The sequence below is a fragment of the Lytechinus pictus genome, chromosome 6, assembly GCF_037042905.1.
Source record: "Lytechinus pictus isolate F3 Inbred chromosome 6, Lp3.0, whole genome shotgun sequence".
In the NCBI taxonomy this organism is placed as follows: domain Eukaryota; kingdom Metazoa; phylum Echinodermata; class Echinoidea; order Temnopleuroida; family Toxopneustidae; genus Lytechinus; species Lytechinus pictus.
The window spans coordinates 15,617,296-15,634,070 of NC_087250.1; the positions used below are offsets into that span (position 1 = coordinate 15,617,296).

At 38.9% G+C, this 16,775-nt stretch overlaps 1 protein-coding gene across 3 annotated transcripts in view; it reads left to right on the top strand.

The window, feature by feature from the left end:
- The window catches only part of LOC129263724 (leucine-rich repeat protein SHOC-2-like), a 30,077-nt gene extending 13,605 nt beyond the window's left edge, over nucleotides 1-16,472 (top strand). For 2 of the 3 annotated variants that reach the window (XM_054901632.2, XM_064101039.1), the window contains exons 6-16: nucleotides 171-266; nucleotides 2,088-2,208; nucleotides 4,527-4,729; nucleotides 5,632-5,736; nucleotides 6,706-6,820; nucleotides 7,475-7,599; nucleotides 10,016-10,103; nucleotides 10,795-10,864; nucleotides 11,715-11,782; nucleotides 12,438-12,607; nucleotides 13,857-14,766. In XM_054901632.2, coding sequence (XP_054757607.2) covers nucleotides 171-266; nucleotides 2,088-2,208; nucleotides 4,527-4,729; nucleotides 5,632-5,736; nucleotides 6,706-6,820; nucleotides 7,475-7,599; nucleotides 10,016-10,103; nucleotides 10,795-10,864; nucleotides 11,715-11,782; nucleotides 12,438-12,607; nucleotides 13,857-13,901 — 1,206 coding nt within the window. In that variant the 3' untranslated portion in view covers nucleotides 13,902-14,766. Of the gene's footprint in view, nucleotides 1-170; nucleotides 267-2,087; nucleotides 2,209-4,526; nucleotides 4,730-5,631; nucleotides 5,737-6,705; nucleotides 6,821-7,474; nucleotides 7,600-10,015; nucleotides 10,104-10,794; nucleotides 10,865-11,714; nucleotides 11,783-12,437; nucleotides 12,608-13,856 lie in introns of all 3 variants that reach the window. The other variant, XM_054901631.2, reaches the window with a different exon arrangement.
- Nucleotides 16,473-16,775: the final 303 nt, after the last annotated feature.

Sequence of the window (16,775 nt, forward strand, 5' to 3'; positions counted from 1 at the left end):
AAGTGACAGCAACTTTGCAGTCAAATTCCATCAGATATCAGACAACAATTTAAACAAGGCCAGCCTAGTGGGGCCTGTTTCATAAAACTTTTTATGATTACAAATATGCAGTTGAAAGCTACTGAGAATCATTCAATTTGATTGGCTGATTGATTTTTTTTTATAAACAGATTCCTGTTGTGGTGTATAAGCTTCTTTCGCTAACCACATTATTCCTCCGCTTCAATCGTATCACCCAAGTTGATGAAGACATCCATAACTTAACGGTAAGTGCATCTTTATCTTTATTTGCAGTTTTTAGCACCAGTGAATAATGTAAAGGCCCTGACAATATTTTTCAGCGTGGACCGTCAAGAATCCATTCTGTTTTTATACCTAGAGTTGTTACCCAAACCGGGTGGGTGTTTCATAAAGCTGTTCGTAAGTTAAGAGTGACTTTAAGAACGACTGGTGAACCTTTCTTATGCGCTAAATAATCACCAATGTACATGCAATGGTGAACATCATTTACCACAAGAAAGGATCACCAGTCATTCATAAAGTCGCTTTTAACTTACGAACAGCTTTATGAATCACCCACCTGTTGCGGTACGGGTCGACCTGCCGGTATGCCCCCAATCGCTGGTTGCATGCTTTCGAGATTACAGACCCATTTTGTGGTACAATGCCACCCCCAGAACTTTGCAAAAAAGTGGATTGAATTGGTGATTTTTAAAGTGAATTCACTCAAGATTAGTTGGAATATATTTTCCTGATGTGGGAATAGCATCATGGTGAATACATCGATTACACATAGATTGTGTGATTCAAGCCTCGGGTTCAAACCCAAACGCGTCAGCGGGTCCCACTTGCAAATCATTGGATTATACAGGTCGGTATGGGTCGGGTTTTCACTTGTTGGTTACAGCACTAGTTTCACCTACTATTAGGCCCGGGACTTTCAGGTATTTTTGTCTCGGGTACCCACAATAATTTTCGGGCAGGTACCCGAAAATCATGTTGCATGAAAAAGACTGATGGAACAACCTCCATAACATAGTGCCATAGGTAACGTTATCCAGCCACTGCCGCAAGCCAATTTATGAATGAAAATATAGTAAGCATGCGCAGTGCAATCCTCCCGTGCCCCACGCAGTATCCCATCAAAACAAGTCTGCAATACTCTATCACCTCGTACCTAAATCGATCTAGAATTCGAAATTTCCTATTTCTTATATGAATTATGAAAGGTTTTCTCGGAGGATCTGTTTTCTCACTGATGTCACACGGGTAAGCAAATTAGGATTACTTCTTGCTTTTCCATCAAAATCTTACGAAGTAGCGTCGTATAGCATCATGTTTGTGAGTTTGTAGAATCTATCGCTTCATGCACAAAGTCAATTGATTTCCGGGTTTTGGAGCGTGGAAAGCACCAGCCAATCACGACCGTGTTACCATTTTCGGTTAATGATGAACTGAAAATGGTAACACGAACATGATTGCTAGCGCTTCGTATGCTCATGCTGCAAAATAAACGTGGCGAGGATTGAACAATCTCAGTCACAACTGGAGAAACTTGTTGATTTATAGATATTCCGAGGGTAATTGGTGAGACTTGTGTACTTTTGTGATGAGTTACAATCATGTCTTACACTACGCAATTCAAATCATATACATTTACATTATATTGGTTAGCAATTTCGGGTATCGGAGGCTTCCGGGCGGGACCCGGGTACCCAGGTTTTAGTCCCAGCCCTACCTACTGGCCCGTATTCTGAAGTCGGGTTTAACTTAAACTCAGGTTTAAAGTTGTGGTTTAAGTATGGCAAGCCAAAAGTATCAAATTTTTATTAAGTTGTATGTTTCTTATGTTTACTGTGCTCTTTCCTGATTCATCGATGGTGAAGACAATCATCTATTTATACTTCCTACACAATTATGAATGATTTGAGAGCCGAATGAGCTAAAGTTTGATATCTCTAATGTTAGTAATTATGTAATAATTGGCTGTCCATACTTATACCACAACTTTAAACCTGAGTTTAAGTTAAACCCGACTTGGGCCACTATCTTAATTATTTTGTTGTCATCCTGTTTTCTACCTGTAGAAGCTAACGATGTTGAGCCTGCGGGAGAACAAGATCAAAGCATTGCCGAGAGGAATAGGAAAGCTTACACTTCTGACAACGTTTGACGTCTCTCACAATCACCTGGAACATCTTCCAGAAGGTAAAATGTGACTTACTTAAAGGACAAGTCCACCCCAACAAAAACTTGATTTGAATAAAAATAGAAAAATCCAACAAGCATAATGCTGAAAATTTCATCAAAATCGGATGTAAAATAAGACAGTTGTGACATTTTAAAGTTTTGCTTCATTTCACAAAACAGTTGTATTAACATCCTGGTTAGTATGCAAATGAGGGAACTGATGACATCACTCACTATTTCTTTTGTATTTCATTATATGAAATATTTTGATTTTCTTGTCATTGTCATGTGAAATGAAGTTTCATTCCTCCCTGAACACGTGGAATTCCATTATTTTAACATTTTGTGGTTCAGGCAAGGAGGTCCTAATAGTTAAATTCGTAAAATTTGAAATATTGTATCATTCAAACAATAAAAAACAAAAGAAATAGTGAGTGAGTGACATCATGTAACATGGATGTAACTGACTCGTTCATAGAACTATTCTGTGAATAATAAGAAAAACTTTGAAATGTCATAATTTTCTTATTTTACATCCGATTTTGATGAAATTTTCAGCATTGTGCTTGTCTGATTTTTCTCTATTGATTCAAATCTACATTTTTCTGAGGTGGACTTGACCTTTAAAAATGAAAACCTTCAATATTTTGAAAATTTCTCTACACAATCCTGTTACCTTATTACAGTGGTCTACATCCGGCACTATGCCCGTGCGGTGATCGGGGATGTCAAATTTACACTTGGTCAGAAATAGCCAAGTTAATATAGGGTTACATGACGAAAACCTTTCATTTGAAAACACTTTACCCCAGTTTCCCTCAATCAATTCTCTTCTCCAAGTACGACAAACCATAACTGCCCCAAGCAAGCAATTTAAGTATCAAAACACCTGTTTCTTGACCTCGGTCCGAAGATAACACAACAGCCCGAGCAAAGCATGCCGTCATTTTAATTCACTTACTTTCCTTATTTCGAGGTCGATTTTCTTCGTTCGAACTTGAAAATGGACTAACATTGGATTTTTGAATACTATATGCATTTGAAAACGTGATTAAATATCGAATACAATAATTTCATTCCGAAGGTCCTACTACAGGCAGAGAAGTCTTACGTAATAGCACAGCTGTTGTTTATCATTTCGTCCTTGGCTCAACGCTCATAATCTGGCCTGTGGAGGTAAAATTGAGACAGCGGGGATTACCTGGCCTAGCGGGATTGATCAGGCGGGTGTTTCATAAAGCTGTTCGTAAATAAAGAGCGACTGGTGATCCTGTCTTGCGGTAAATGGTACACACCATTGGCGAAGATCTAGCGCGCGAGAAAGGATCACCAGTCGTTCTTAAAGTCGCTCTTAACTTACGAGCAGCTTTATGAAACGGCCCCCTGGGCTTGGAAATGATTTTGGGATTTACAAACGCAAAATGGGGTATAGAACCGCAGTTTGCAATCTGAACTGCGGTCTTTCTCCAAACGGGGGTTTGATGTAATGTATCACTAAAAGGACTGGGGGATGATGCCCCCCCTTGATTCACACAATATTTTCATAATGCACAGAGATAGAACCGCAAAATTTAATGACTTTTTTCATTTGAAGTCTTGCGCAACTTTTGATACCAAATTCGATGTGACTTTTTACGAGACGATGTCATGCCGATAATGATTCTTTTTTTAAAATACTTTTGTGTGCAAAATAAGGAAATTCATAAAAGGTTGATTATTTATCATTTTAATTTGCTTTTTGGAAAACTATAGATAGGATTAGAAAGATGTTATCTGGGAAAAGAAGAAAAATTAAAGTGAAATTGGGTGGTAAATATGCAAATATTGTTTTCATGAATAAATTGAATATTTTATTCATGATAATAAAAGAAAATTAATATTTTTCTTTTACTGGCTTATATTCTATGTTGTGAGGAATATGTGTGCCAATTTCTGGTGTGATCGCGCAAATGGCAGCCTAGATCAGAAGGGGGGGGGGGAATCTTGCTCCCCCCCTCCCAGTCCAAGATGCATCTCAAATAGTTCAGTCCTTTTAGGGTTAAGTAGGTTGTTATTTTCTACCAAGTGTTATAAATTTCACTAGACTAAAACGAGAAAAATATAACCTCTTCTTATTTGAAATAGAAATTGGGAACTATTCCCATTGGTCCGTAGACCTTCAGCACAATGAGTTCCTGGACTGGTTCTTTCCGTTACTATAACCAAACAATGCTCTTCTTATTTGAAATAGAAATTGGGAACTGTTCCCATTGGTCCGTAGACCTTTAGGACAATGTGTTCCTGGACTGGTTCTTTTCATTACTATAACCAAACAAACCTCTTCTTATTTGAAATAGAAATCGGGAACTGTACTCTGCTATCCTCACTGGACCTACAGCACAATGAGCTCCTGGACCTCCCTGAGTCTATTGGTAACCTCAACTGTTTGAGTCGCCTTGGCCTGAGGTATAACCGACTTACCGCCATCCCAAAGAGTCTCAGCAACTGTGTCAATCTTGAGGAATTCAACGTCGAAGGCAACAACATTGGTATCCTACCAGTATGTACCTCGGTTCAATTCATTCATTCTTTTGCATTAAAAACATTCTTGTACATTCATAGTAAATACACGTAATACATATAAGAGCGACAGATAAATGCAAGGGTAACGGGACGTAGGAAAATATGTTTACTCTTTGGTTTTGCTATGTCCCGTTGCCTCGGTCATTCATCTGTAACGCTGTCTAATATATTTGTCAAAATCTGCCCCTGAAAAATTGGTTATGCACTGATTTCTTCACCACTTGACGTTGGGAATGCCTTGCTTTACATTTTACCCAACACCCAGTTGTCTAAACTAAAAAAGCTCCAAAACGTTGCAGCACGTATGCTGATTGTATCCAAAAAACATGTTCATGTCACGCCCATTCTGAAATCTCTACATTAAAGGTCAACGGTCGCATCATCTTCAAAATCCTTCTTGTATTTCATGCAATTAACGGTTCTGTTTTACAATACAATTTTTTATTTCATTAACAAATACACTCTTTTCAGGTCCCTATGTTCATTAAACTCATGTTCCCTAGTTATCAAATCTGCTTAGACATGGGGTACAGGCTTTTCGTCCATAGGAGTGGATTTAGTGCATTATTATTATCATCATTTATCGGTCTTCAGGTTTTGCGATACAAGAATCAAAGATTAGAATAATAATGACCAATGCACCAAAAAACATACATGAAACCAATGAAAACAGCATTCTTACACAAATACAAATGACAAATGTAAATAGCAGAAAAAGTTGTTGAGTTACTATCAAAGTTTCAAAATGAAACAATGGAAAGTGAAAATCAATAGATCAAAAACTGTCACTGTAGCATTAACTGATTTTATGTTTTTCTCAAGAACTAAGTATTGAAGTAAACTATTCAGCTTCCACCCTTCTCCATCTCTTCATCACAGGAAGGACTTCTTTGCTCATTAAACAAACTGACAAGCATATGCCTGTCAAGGAATAACTTCACTGCATACCCAGTAGGAGGACCACAGCAATTTGCTACAGTCGATGTAAGTAATAAATTCTTATTTAGCTGTACTGTGGCTCAGTTCATGTCTCTTTGGTCTCCGAACCTCATGGTCAAGGGTTCAAATCCCACCGCTGCACTTCCATCCTTTGGCAAGGCACTTGTCTACATTTGATTCACCCACTTTTTAAGACCAACTGGTGATCCTCTCTTGTGGAAAATTGTATAAAGCAAAATGTTCATAAGCAATGGTTTAGCGCGTAAGAAAGGTTCACCAGTCGTTCTTAAAGTCGCTCTTAACTTACGAACAGCTTTATGAAACGGCACACTGTTTTACTTTCAATTGGTCCAATGCCAATTCGTCCAATTACCAACTTGTATACCATAATTTGGTCTACCATCAGTTTGTCCACTATCCACATGGTCTAAACGCTATTCTGTCGAGTCGCCATTTCGTCTGATAACCAGTTGGTCCAATAGCCATTTAGTCCATATACCATTTGGTATAATTAGACTGTTATTTGGGCAAAATGAATGAAAAGGAAATCGGTATTAGACCAACTGATTATGAGACGAAATGGTCAAAGACAAACTGGTGATTAGACGAATGACAAAGGGATTATTGGACCAAATGGTTGTTGGACCAAATTGTTACACAAAATGTTGATAGACGGAATGGCATTAGACCAAATGAAGGTAGAACATGTGATGTGCGGACGAGTTGGCAATAGACAAATTGGCAATTTACCTGGTAGGAAAGCATTCCTAGAATGCTTGATTGCCAGCTGAGAGTAGCTTGCCTCTGACGGGGTTATAGTATACAGCGCTAAGAAGTGTTTTAAGAATTGCTTTATAAATGTAGCTTGTTAATTTAGTCATTATTTAAGTGAACAACCGACTTAAAGCAATGGCTTTTAGTAAAATGATTATTTATTGTGCTTGCATTAAGATCTGTTTGATTAACTGACTAGTACAACATGATTCCTTTTTTTTCCAATTCTCTGTTTCTCAGACGATCAATATGGATCACAATCAGATCAACAAGATTCCTTTTGGGATTTTCAGTCGATCAAAGTACCTGACCAAACTCAACATGAAGGACAACCAGTTGACTGCTCTTCCACTAGGTGAGTGTACAATCTGTCTCAAAGTCAGAAGACCAATCTGGGCCACAGTGCTGTACATATTGCTGTTCATTGTACAGATTTATATCTCGGTGCCTTGCTGGTTCCATGACATTTGCTCTGGCGACAATTTGCTCCGCTGGAAATTCCACACATTAATGGACTGACCATCTTCAACCTTGGGTTTAACGCTGTACCCTACCAGAAAACCTGAGAAAATGTTCTTTATTCCACAACCATGAAATGATTTGGTCCTTACCGGGTCCATGACATTTGCTCCGGCGACAATTGCTCCGCTAGAAATTCCACACATTAATGGACTGATTAACTTCAACCTTGGGTTTAACGTTATACCCTAAGCTAACATGAAACCTGAGAAAACGTACTTTATTCCACAATCACGAAAATTTACCTGTTTTCTGGTAAGCTTTCGCTTGCTAGGCTGCAAGCTTCGTCAGACAATCATAGCTGTAGTAGCTGATTATGGGTGACTAACATATGGCTGACTAGCAGCTACTAACATAAAACCCTATTGCAACCCTAACCCTATATCTGAGATGAAATAAAGCCTGGAGCAATTGTCGCCGTAGCAAATGTCTTGTCACCGCCTTGCCGGAGTCTCTTATAAATCTTTTTTTTTTTTACTTTGTTTATCAGATGTTAACAGTTGGACGAGTATGGTAGAGCTGAATCTTGGCACAAATCAGATCAGCAAGCTGCCAGAAGATATTGAACACCTTACATCATTAGAGGTTCTTATCCTTAGTAATAATCTTCTCAGGGTGAGTTATCAGAAACTATTCCACTTAGAGAGGTACAGAATAAAGTCTAAGATATTGAATACCTTACATCATTAGAGGTTCTTATCCTTTGTAATAATCTTCTCAGGGTGAGTTATTAAAAACTATTCCACTTATAGAGGTACAGAATAAGGTCTAAGATATTGAACACCTTACATCATTAGAGGTTCTTATCCTTTGTAATAATCTTCTCAGGGTGAGTTATTAAAAACTATTCCACTTATAGAGGTACAGAATAAGGTCTAAGATATTGAACACCTTACATCATTAGAGGTTCTTATCCTTTGTAATAATCTTCTCATGGTGAGTTATTAAAAACTATTCCACTTATAGAAGTACAGAATAAGGTCCAAGGTATTGAACACCTTACATCATTAGAGGTTCTTATCCTTAGTAATAATCTTCTCAGGGTGAGTTATTAAGAAATATTCCACTTATAGAGGTACAGAATAAGGTCTAAGATATTGAAAACCTTACATCATTAGAGGTTTTTATCCTTTGTAATAATCTTCTCATGGTGAGTTATTAAAAACTATTCCACTTATAGAAGTACAGAATAAGGTCCAAGATATTGAACACCTGCCATCATTAGAGGTTATTATCCTTAGTAATAATCTTCTCAGGGTGAGCAGACCTTCATTTTTGAGGAGTGCGATCGCGCCGGTGCTCCGACCGCGCTCCTAAAAAAAAATAAGGAGAACAAAAAATCGCGCTCCAAAAAAAAAAAGAAAAAACCTTCACAAAAAGTTGCTGAAATTTCACATTTTACATCTTTATATTCACGAAATAGGCATCTGTTTTCCATAATTCCTTGAAATTATTTTGATTTAGTTGGAAACTACCGAAAAAATGAAGAATATTCACCTCTTTCCCGACTCTGATTTGATTTTAAACTCGGTAAATATTGTAGTCCCATATGTAGATTTTCATGGCAACACCATGGAAGTCTACAAGTGGGACTACAATATTTACCGAGTGTAAATTCAAATCAGAGTTGGGAAAGAGGTGAATATTCTTCATTTTTCTGATAGTTTTCAATTAAATCAAAATAATTTCAAGGAATTATGGAAAATAGATGGCCATTTCATGGATTTTAAGATGTAAAATGTGAAATTTAGCACTTTTTTTGTACAGTATTTTTTTTTTTTTTTTTTTTAAGCAGGAGCACGATATTTTGTAAACGTATTGACCCAGGCCTAGTTTCACCACAGATTAATTAATAGCTACACAGCTATTGCATATACGATGTTAAGAAAAATCTACAATTTATCATACATGTATTGTATTGAATTGATTTGAGCTCCTCAAGGAGAGCAATTCTGAGGAGCTCAGTTGAGCTCAAAAAAATAAGGAGGGTGATTTATTGAGCTCCACAAAATTATAAATGTGAAGGACTGGGTGAGTTATTAATAACTATTCTACTTATAGAGATACAGAATAAGGTCAAAGATATTGAACACCTAACATCAGTAGAGGTTCTTATCCTTAGTAATAATCTTCTCAGGGTGAGTTATCAGAAACTATTCCACTTGTAGAGATACAGAATAAGGTCTAAGATATTGAACAAAAGGAGGTGGAGAAGAGGAGGAGGGGGAGAAGAATAGGAGTGGGAGAAGAAAAGGAGGTGGAGAAAAGAAAGGAGGAGGGGAGAAGGAGAAGGAAAGGAGGGGAGAAGGAAAGAAGGAGGGGGAGAAGAGAAGGAGGAGGTGGAGAAAAGAAGGATAGGAGGGGGAGAAGAGGAGGGGTGAAGGAAAGAAGGAGGGGGGAAGAAAAGGAGCTGGGAGAGAAGAAGAAGAAGAGGAAAAAGAGGAGGGGTAGAGGAAAAAGGAGGGGTAGAGGAAAAAGGAGGGGAGAAGAGAAGGAGGAGGGGGGGGGGGAGGAGGGGAGAAGAAGAGGAGGGGGAGAAGAGAAGGAGGGGAGAAAAGAACGAGGAGGTGAAGAAAAGATGGAGGAGGGGGAGAAGAAAAAGAGGAGGGGGAGAGAAGGAGAAGGGGAAAAAGAAAAGGGGGAAAAGAGAAGGAGGGGGGGAGATGAGAAAGAGGAGTGTGAGAAGAAAAGGAGGAGGGAGAGAAGAGAAGGAGGAGGGAGAGAAGAGAAAGAGGATGGGGAGAAGAAAAGGAGGGAGGGAAGAGGAGGAGGAGAGGGAGAAGAAAATTAGGAGGGGAGAAGCAAAAGAGGAGGAGGGGAGAAGAGAAGGGGGAGGGGGAGAAGAGAATGAAGTAAATGTGGAAGAGGAAAAACAAATAAGATATGGAAGATGAATCACACTGACTGAAATGTTCATAATTATATTCAAACATGAAATTTATCCATATCCTATATTGATATATTCTAATAAATCAGTAGTGTATAAAATCTCAAAACACAGTTGATGATATTAATTTCTAAATTTTTGCAGAGACTTCCAAGCAGGATTGGGAACCTGAGTAGATTGAGAGAATTAGATCTTGAGGAGAACAAATTAGAAGCTTTGCCCTCTGAAATAGGTGAGTCCTAATTTGTTTTCTCAAGGGGGCTGTCACTCGCACCTGGGGGGGGGGGGTGGGGAGGTGTTTCACAAAGTTTCTGATATATATGGTAGGCCTCTTCTCTTAGATTACTTAACTGTTGTCATGGAAAATCCAGCATTTTCTATATTCCAGAATTTATTTTAATTTCAATTTCCATGAATTTAGCTTATTCAGGAATAAAAAAAATTAAATGAATGTGAGTTTCTGCAAAGTGTATTTTTAAGCATATTTAGTGATTGAAATTCAGGATAAAACATATTAATATTGCTAGAAGAGTATGTTTTTAATTTTGTCTGTCTGTCTGGTGACAGGGATTCTTATGATGTTTTATTTCATCACAAGCTAGGTCCAAAATGTTCTTATAAATAGTACAATTCTGTTATTGTATACAAAATTTGCACTGATGATATTCTATGAGTGGAGCATGAGGGTTGGAATTAACTTGAAATGCGCTGTAAGTAATTATGGCCGCCAAGCTATAGCTGGGGTAATAATATCCAAGATCTATAGAGGTGCATAGAGACATTAGAATCATAATGTGATATGCGCTATACAAGAACTGTTTCTGTTTTTATCATTATTCTAATTTATCTATACAACAAGGATTCAGCAGGATTATTTTTTCTCGAGCCAAACAAGTAAAATGGTATCTGTGTTCTTTTCTCAGCTTACCTGAAAGAGCTTCAGAAACTATCTGTGCAGACGAATCAACTTACGCAACTCCCAAGATCCATAGGGTAAGGGAGTTGTTCAAAGATATTACAGTGAGGGTGATTGCTGCGAGTGTGAGTGAGATCCACCCACCCCCTTTGGTTGGCAAACACGCCCTTTGAATTGCGACACACCCCATTTGAATTTAGACACACCCCTTTCATTGGCACACACCGCTTCCATTGAGAAACACACCCCCTTTGAATTTAGACACACCCCTTTGAATTTAGACACCCCTTTCATTGGCACACCCCCCTTCCATTGAGACACTCCTTCCATTGAGACACACTCCCTTTCAATTGAGCCACACACCCCCTTTGAATTGGCACACACCCCTTCCATTGAGACACACACTCCCTTTGAATTGAGGCACACCCCCTTTGAATTGGCACACACCCCTTCCATTGAGACACACACTCCCTTTGAATTGAGACACACCCCCTTTGAATTTAGACACACCCCTTTCATTGGCACACACCCCTTCCATTGAGACACACACTCCTTCCATTGAGACACACACTCCCTTTCAATTGAGACAACCCCTTTGAATTGGCTCACACCCCTTCCATTGAGATGCACACTCTGAATTGAGACACACCCCCTTTCATTGGCACACACCCCTTCCGTTGAGACACACACTCCCTTTGAATTGAGTCACACCCTCTTTGAATTGAGACACGCCCTCTTTTATTGAGTCCCACCATTTCCATTGTAACACACCCCCTTTCATTGAGACACGTGTGATATAACAATCTTATTAGAAAAATAATGTAGCCATACCCCATCACACACTTTGCAAACCTTCAAGGATTACCTGATGGCAGCATGGTTCAAATTCATCAATAAATTTGTCTATTTATTTTCACTCTTCCCTAGGCGACTCACAAATCTGATCTACTTGAAGGCTGGCGAAAACAATTTGTCGTCATTACCTGAGGAAATAGGTGAGTCAAATTTGCAAACAGTGGTGGTGCCCTCTCACGGAGCATTTCAAGAAAATTCAAATCAATTGCAAGTCAATTTTGGCTTCCAAAATCAATCATAATTTTTGCAATGAATCACAAATTTTTACTCAATTGCTGGTCTACACTTTGAAACAAGAAGTCAAGTTGATTCTCTACAGTAAAAACTGATGTATGATTTTTAGGGTAAATTTGCGAATTAGGGTAAATTTGCAAATATTTTCTTCCTAGATTCCATTAGCAATGGTTTACATGTAGGTAACTCAAGATGAACTTAATCTATACTGGTATGGAATGTGAATTTACAACTCATTAGCTAAGGGAACTTGATCGATTGAAGGATTTATTGAAAATATCCATCCTCAATTACAATTGTTACAATGTATTTACAAGATACTAAGTCTTTGGTACTTTTAGCCGTATTACTGCTGTATAAGGGTGCTATGCGTCTTCTCATAGAGGCTTTTCCGCAATCCCCATTATTTGTCTGTGATGTAATGTGATGATTGGTGATGAAAAGCTGCTTGCATCTGGAATTAATTTGCATATCTGCTTCTTAATGCATCAAGTTCAAAATGATTTTCTGCAGTGAAGATTGATGTCATCTGATCTTTTACTTCTCTTTGTTATATTTCAGGCTCGCTGGAACAACTTCAACAACTCTACATTAATGACAATCACAATCTTAATCATCTCCCATTTGAGCTGGCGTTATGTTCATCACTACAGATAATGAGTATAGAGAATTGCCCTCTCTCACAGATACCGCCAGAGGTGGTAGCAGGCGGGCCGTCTCTCGTTATACAGGTGAGCGAGATTTCCCTTCTATTCTCTAACTAGTATAGAGAATTACCCTCTCTCGCAGATACCGCCAGAGTTGATAGCAGGTGGGCCGTCTCTCGTTATACAGGTGAGCAAGATTTCCTCTTCTAATCTGCTATTAAGTATAGAGAATTGGCCTCGCAGATACCGCCAGAGGGGGTAGCATGCGGGTTGTCTCTCGTTGTACAGGTGAGCAAGATTTCCTCTTCTAATCTGCTATTAAGTATAGAGAATTGCCCTCGCAGATACCACCAGAGGGGGTAGCATGCGGGTTGTCTCTCGTTATACAGGTGAGCAAGATTTCCTCTTCTAATCTGCTATTAAGTATAGAGAATTGCCCTTGCAGATACCGCCAGAGGGGGTAGCATGCGGGTTGTCTCTCGTTATTCAGGTGAGCATGATTTCCTCTTCTATTCTATTAGTATAGAGAATAGCCCTCTCTCGCAGATACCGCCAGAGGCGGTAGCAGGCGGGCCGTCTTTCATTATACAGGTGAGCAAGATTTCCTCTTCTATTATCCTGTTAGTGTAGAGAATTGCCCCCTCCCATATTTATAATTTTCAGCTTTTTTTGTACTTTGCACAAAAGTATAGGTGCTTTGCAATTTTAGCTATTTTAATATTTGGTCATTCGCACCTTCTATAATTTTGGGGGCGTCGTGGTCTAGTGCTTATGACTCTTGTCTTTCAATCTGAGGGAACGTGAGTTCAATTCCCAGCCATGGCGTGTGTTCCTTCAGCAAGAAATTTACCCACATTGTGTTGCTCTCAACCCAGGTGAGGTAAACGGGTATACCCGGTAGGAAGACATTCCTTGAATGCCAGAGGGCATGTTGGCCGCACGGCTATCGCCAGGCTAATAATGATTACATTATTGCAATGCACAGTTGAGTAGGTGCATGTATCCACCTTGTTAGGTGCTCAAGGCCCTCCTATGTTGCCTCGGCTGAATATAGCTAGTCTCCCGATTCCGGTGCTCACAGCTTTTTGACGAATTACTTCCTGCCGGTACCCATTTACCTCATCTGGGTTGAGTGCAGCACAGTGTGGGTAAATTTCTTGCCGAAGGAAAACATGCCATGGTTGGAAATCGAACCCACGTCCCTTAGATTGAAAAACGCGAGTCTTAACCACTAGACCATGATGCCCCCATTATATACATGTACAGATAGAGAAATTGTGTAATATAAATGTACAATTATAATTATTTTTTGTTCTGTGTCTTTTGTGTATAGTACCTGCGATACCAGGGCCCCTATCGTCACATGGTGTCACTCTGATTTCAATGGAGACGCACCTTGGATATTATGCAAACAGTACCGTGTAAACACTCCCCAGACAACATTTAAGACTTGTGGTAATTTATGTGTATATTCCATTGAGAAACGCTGGCTGTGTTAACGCTGGGAACTATAATCGAACTGCAAACGTCAGTGTTTTTATTCTATGTGGACAGCAGGAGGACTGCGAGAGGGTTGCGAGGTGGAGATACTGTGAAGACATTCCACTGCACGCTCTGTTATGTTAATACAACTCCCGTGATGCAGCGCTGTGTTCAGACTGATTGAAAGTGAATACAACGACCCTCCATTCATTACAGTAATGAGTGAAACATGTATGACATGTATGAACACATAGCAGGATACCAATGAGGATTTGGATTCACCATGAATATATGTTGTACAAGACGATTTATTCCTGCAAGGGTGGCGAGCTGTGTTCAGACGTATCAGAAATAAATGGTCTGATTCTCCAATCGTTCTGGTAACAAACATTATGCCATATAAAAACTCAAAAAGATCTTAGCAGAGGAAGGAATGATTATAACCATGTATCTGTGCACTGCAAGCGATTAGAATTCTACAATATATTTGTGTTCTTCTTTTTTTCCATTCGTGTGAACGCATCTTTGCAATGGCTTCGTTTCATCAGAGAATACATTAACCCAACAGGATTTGTGCTTCAGCAATAAAGAACATTATCGGAAGCTTTCGCATTTGGATGAAAATAATACGCTGTGAGCCTTCACGAGTTGGTCAGTTCCATCTTCAGAAGATTTCTATACCACTGAGAAAGGAAATGCACCAGGCTCTTCAGTGATCTATTGCAGGGGCCCGTTGCAGAAAGAGTTGCAATCAATCGCAACTCTAAAAATCATGTGCAACTTAATTTTCAACCAATCAACAGCACGAATTTGGGACTTGCGATCGATTTTTCAACTTGCGTTTAAATGCAACTCTTTCTGCAACGGGCCCCAGGCCTGCCAACTACTCATTTTTTTCCAGGAGTTACCCCGTTTTTTTAGATTTTTTTTATCAACCAAAAAGAGGAGCACTCCATTTTTCCATATATTTACTTGTGTGATGGGGTATACTGTATGGATGTGTGTATGGGTGTAAGAGTAATATCGTTTTTCAACCCTTGTAATTTCTCAATGTTTAACTATAAGAATGCTAAACATGTCTTAAAGTAAAAAGAAGTGAGGGAGACGCATCTGACATCGAGCGGAAAAATTCGCGCCACGCGACATTTTCAAATGTTGGCAGACCTGCTATTGGGTTTATATTCAATTGCTTTACATGCAGTTGATCTATTTCTCAGATAGTCTTAATAAGCCAGTTCGTAGTTCCTTTCTGCGCATGATCAAAAGATTCTACGCATGATCAGAGGAAGGTCATTTGTACTAAAGTGACATGGTGGTTTAAAATCTAATGAGATAAGCACCAACTTTGATGTCTTGATTATTCATATATTCTTTTGAATTGTGGTTTTCATTTACATCCACAAAAAACAACGATGCGTCCACGAACGACTGGTATTTCACAAAGTTGTCCATGAATTAACTACGAACTGGTCTATTGCTTTACATGCAGTTGATCTATTTCTCAGATAGTCTTAATACTAGAAGGGCTTAACTCTTTTGGGCCCCACCTTACAAAGAGTTACGATTGATCTGATCACTTGCAACTATGGACGGCCAGCAACGTCAACATATAATATTCATGTTTGTTCAAATATTTTCTAACTATAATGTATATTCATGCATTCATTTTCTTGAAAATTCACTGTGCTCTTAGTTTACAAAGGACATTGTGCAAATTTCCTATAGAAAAAATTATGACAATGATGGATTTCCATAGAGTTACAATCGATTTGATCAATCGTAACTCTTTGTAAGACAGGTCCTTGGTCTACTATCAATGTAGTCTATTTGCTGTTCGGTCTACACTCCAGTTAGTCTGATATCAACCCAAGTCTAATTGCTACTGAGTCTAATGCCCCAGTCTATCTAATTTCCACTTTATGGTACGTTTGCTTGGTTAAATGGGTCATTTTAGAGGGCTGGGTCCATTGTTGTGACATACTCAGTATTGGACCATGAGGAAAGAGACCTTACGGCAAGTAGTCAATTTACCATTCATTCACCATTACTGTGCAAGATGTAACCGCTCCTTAAATATTCTGTTGTCAATGGTATTATGTAAATGCATTAGAAGCATTATAAATTATTTATCCTGCAGTCTGCTGTACTTGACCTCAGCTTCAATATCCTTTCAGTAAACAATGTCGTGCTGCACAATATGATGCACAAAATATTGTTAATTTAAAGCTTCAGTGAAAAAAACAAAGAATAATTGACCGCTTGTTTTATCACTTCTGACGATATCATGAACAAAAATTTAGGTTTCAGGATGTGTGACATGTCACCCATAAAACCACAAATAAATCGCCAAGGAATGTTCTCCGGAAATATGCAAAAAATTAAGTAAGAATTTGAACATGTGCTTATATGAAAGAGTAATGCTTGTTAATGCTGTCCAAATAGAGTTGTTGTGTTAAATGGCAGACAAGAGTTTCTCTGAAACCACCTTTTTTCTGGACTTTTAAGTTTCACATAGATCATGTTGGCTCAGTGGTAGAGCGTCCGCCTCATGAACGGGAGGTCGTGGGTTCGATCCCTGGCCGAGTCATACCAAAGGCTTATAAAAATGGGACCTTCTGCCTTCTTGCTTGGCGCTCGGCATTTAGACTGGAGAAGGGTAATAATAACATTATTATGTTATGCAGGGCCCGCTTGTAGAGCAGTTTCCTAACTGAAGTGGCTACCCTGGGTAAAGAAAACATTATTATTATTATTATAGATTACTCGTACC